This window comes from Triticum dicoccoides, chromosome 7B (assembly GCF_002162155.2).
Source record: "Triticum dicoccoides isolate Atlit2015 ecotype Zavitan chromosome 7B, WEW_v2.0, whole genome shotgun sequence".
NCBI classification, from domain to species: Eukaryota; Viridiplantae; Streptophyta; class Magnoliopsida; order Poales; family Poaceae; genus Triticum; species Triticum dicoccoides.
Window position 1 is genome coordinate 513751288 of NC_041393.1, and position 2694 is coordinate 513753981.

General features: G+C 51.7%; 1 protein-coding gene across 2 annotated transcripts in view; it reads right to left on the minus strand.

Annotated features, from left to right (window-relative positions):
* Positions 1-217, minus strand: part of LOC119336755 (SUMO-activating enzyme subunit 1A-like) — a 6974-nt gene extending 6757 nt beyond the window's left edge. For both annotated transcript variants that reach the window (XM_037608832.1, XM_037608831.1), the window contains exon 1: positions 6-217. In XM_037608832.1, the coding sequence (XP_037464729.1) occupies positions 6-109 (104 nt within the window). In that variant the 5' untranslated portion in view covers positions 110-217. The remainder of the gene's footprint in view (positions 1-5) is intronic.
* Between the last annotated feature and the right edge of the window lie 2477 nt (positions 218-2694).

The window sequence follows — 2694 nt, forward strand, 5'->3', positions numbered from 1 at the left end:
CGCACCTCTTCTGGGCATCGACGCCCCAGACGCGGATCTGGCGGTCGTAGAGCGCCGTCTCCTGCGCCGTCAGCTCCTCCTCCTCCGCGCCGCCGCCGCCGCCGCCCATCGCGCGGAACGCCCGGATCCCGAGCCTGTGAGGCGAATCCGGTTAGCAGCCGAAGAAGGGGAGCGGCCGCAAGGGTTTTGGAGTTCTCGGAGAAAATGAGGTGCTGCTACTATTTTTCTCTCTTCCCCCTTGTGGCCTTGCCTTTGTGGGAGGGAGGCAGAGGCGTCCTGAGGGTGCAAGGACGGCCGTCCATCTACTGGATGGACGGTCTAAACTTCGACTTGTGCAATTTAGCCAAGAAATCCAGAAATTTAGGTTTGATTTGGAAACATACTTGGATTGGACAGTACTAGTAGTATCAGACTATTATTTGGGTGGAAGAACTAATCCGTCCATTATTACAGTACAACATTGTTCTTTTATACATACATACCTACGGAAGAAGCATATGAGATCGGCTACACACTCAGATCCATCATGCAGCGAACCAACTAGGAGGGCCGAAGCGAGAAAAACAGCTGCTCATGGTAGAACGCTTCCCAGCAGGATACCCTACCGAAGCCTCTACTGATTCGCTCTCGATGTGAACAAATGCAAGCGATTTACAGTGTACCCCCTTGATGTTCCACCAGAGACCGGAGTGGAGGATTCGGGAGCGATTAATTTTGGTGAGTGCTCGCGGAAATCAAAAAGACAGACTTCTCAGTTACCCTTGCACTGAGTGTTTGTGGAAGGCCGGCGGCGACTGCGTCGATTCGTACCTCGAAAGAAACAGCCACGGAGAGGAGGGGAGAATCGGTCGGGGCTTCGAGGGGGAGGGTCGGTTGTGCGTGTGCGGCCGCCGAGACGATGTGGAGAGAGGGCGCACAAGAAGAAGAAAAGAGAAGTAGTAAAACGGAAAGGTTTCAACGGTGCCAGCAGCCGATTGAGGGCATCTCCAACGGCGTTTCATCAAAACATCCACGGATGTGTTCGTGGACGTCCCATCATGTCCATCAAATATTTCCCCATTTCAAATCAAACAACTCAAACACGAATTACGTGCAAAATTTAAAATAGTTAGATACTTCCTCCGTCAGCGTTTTGAACTTAACCTAAGCCTAAGCTAAGTAGCCAACTGTGGCCTCGAGGCATGGTCTCCGAGGTTACTGGGACCATTGTCATCGTCATCGTCATGGCGCTAGTGAAAGAAGCCGCTCCTGCCACCGCGGCATCTGTCCTCGGTCAGCGCAAATGCTTGATCGTCTCCTTCGCCTTGCGTCGCCTCTCCTCAATTTGGAGGCGAATTTCACGCTCTAACTCGGCCAGCACAACGCGGAGGAGCTGCTCGTTCAACCCGCATCAGAGGCGGGCATCTATCTCCTTGGCGGTCTTGGATTGATCGAGATTCTACCAAATCTTGCTACTCTTGGATTTTGTGGGAACCCTAGACGGTTAGTGTTTCTACTTGTTTGTGTGTTGCCTTGTGTAGGTTACTAGCTTGTTGTATCGCATCATATAGGGTTGTGTCATCTAATTACATTGCCAGAGAACTTATTTTCCGCGGTTGACTCTAAACGCAACTAAGAAAATAACTTAATTTGGTAGCCGCACACACACACCCCCTCTAGGTGACATTATCAACATCTTTGATTCCACAAGGTTTTTGAGTAACATAAAAGTTTTCGCCATAACAGATGCCATAAAACTATTGCCCTAAAATTTGGAAAGCAATTAAAACATAAGGTCCGACATGGGAGGGCGGGGAGGCGGATTTGACGATCGCCGGCCGCCAAGCTTGATTTTGGCCGGCGGAGGTTGCCAGAGACCAAGGAAAGGCGAGGAGGGATGCAGCCAAATCATGCGGCAATGTACCAGCCGAGCGCCAAGAACTCGACAACGAGTAGTGGCTCGTCGGCGGTCAAGGGTCGCAGTGGCTGCTAATCAACATCGGTGGGCAGCAGTGGTGCTGCAGCGACCATTGTAGGCGGCGGCTAGGCGCGATACGGCTGGAATCGGGCGCCGGTGGCTCGAGATTCGGTGACGGTCGTAGGGGTAGCGGCAGATGTCCTGAGCGGTGGGATGGCGGCAAGGCAGGGGCAGCCGACGAAATCACCGTGACGAGAATATGTCAGAATTAGCGTGGGGTGGCAATGATCGATGGCTGGGAAGTTTCACCGCGGCGGTTGAGTTCCTGCCATAGCGTTTTTGGTTTTGAGCAAGCTAGAGTTCTTGGGCGCAATGTACGCTGATGTTGACGAGGCCAAGACAGTGGCTTTCTCAGGACCAACCGAGTCTTGTCACCCACCCGCCATCTCCTTTAGGCAATTATGGGTGGTTGGTGCGTTGGCAAGGAAAGTCCGCTATAGCCTTTCAGCAGGGTGCCGCTAAATGGTCGCCTTCACAAATAGCCCGCTATAGCCTGCTATAGCCCGCTATAGCTCTGCTATAGCTGATTTGAAGGTCCGCCGCTATTTTTCATAGCCCGCTGTTTAAAACATTTTTTTGTGGTGATCGGTATTGGTCGAGGCGCGGTTTTAATGCTCTAGTCAGGGTAGGTTCCTTTGCGTTGTGTTTGTATTGTGTGTGGATACTTTTTTTCGGCTTAGTTCACATGTGATGTTTGTACTACACTTGTTGTTTGCATCAACAGGTAGTCTCTTCTC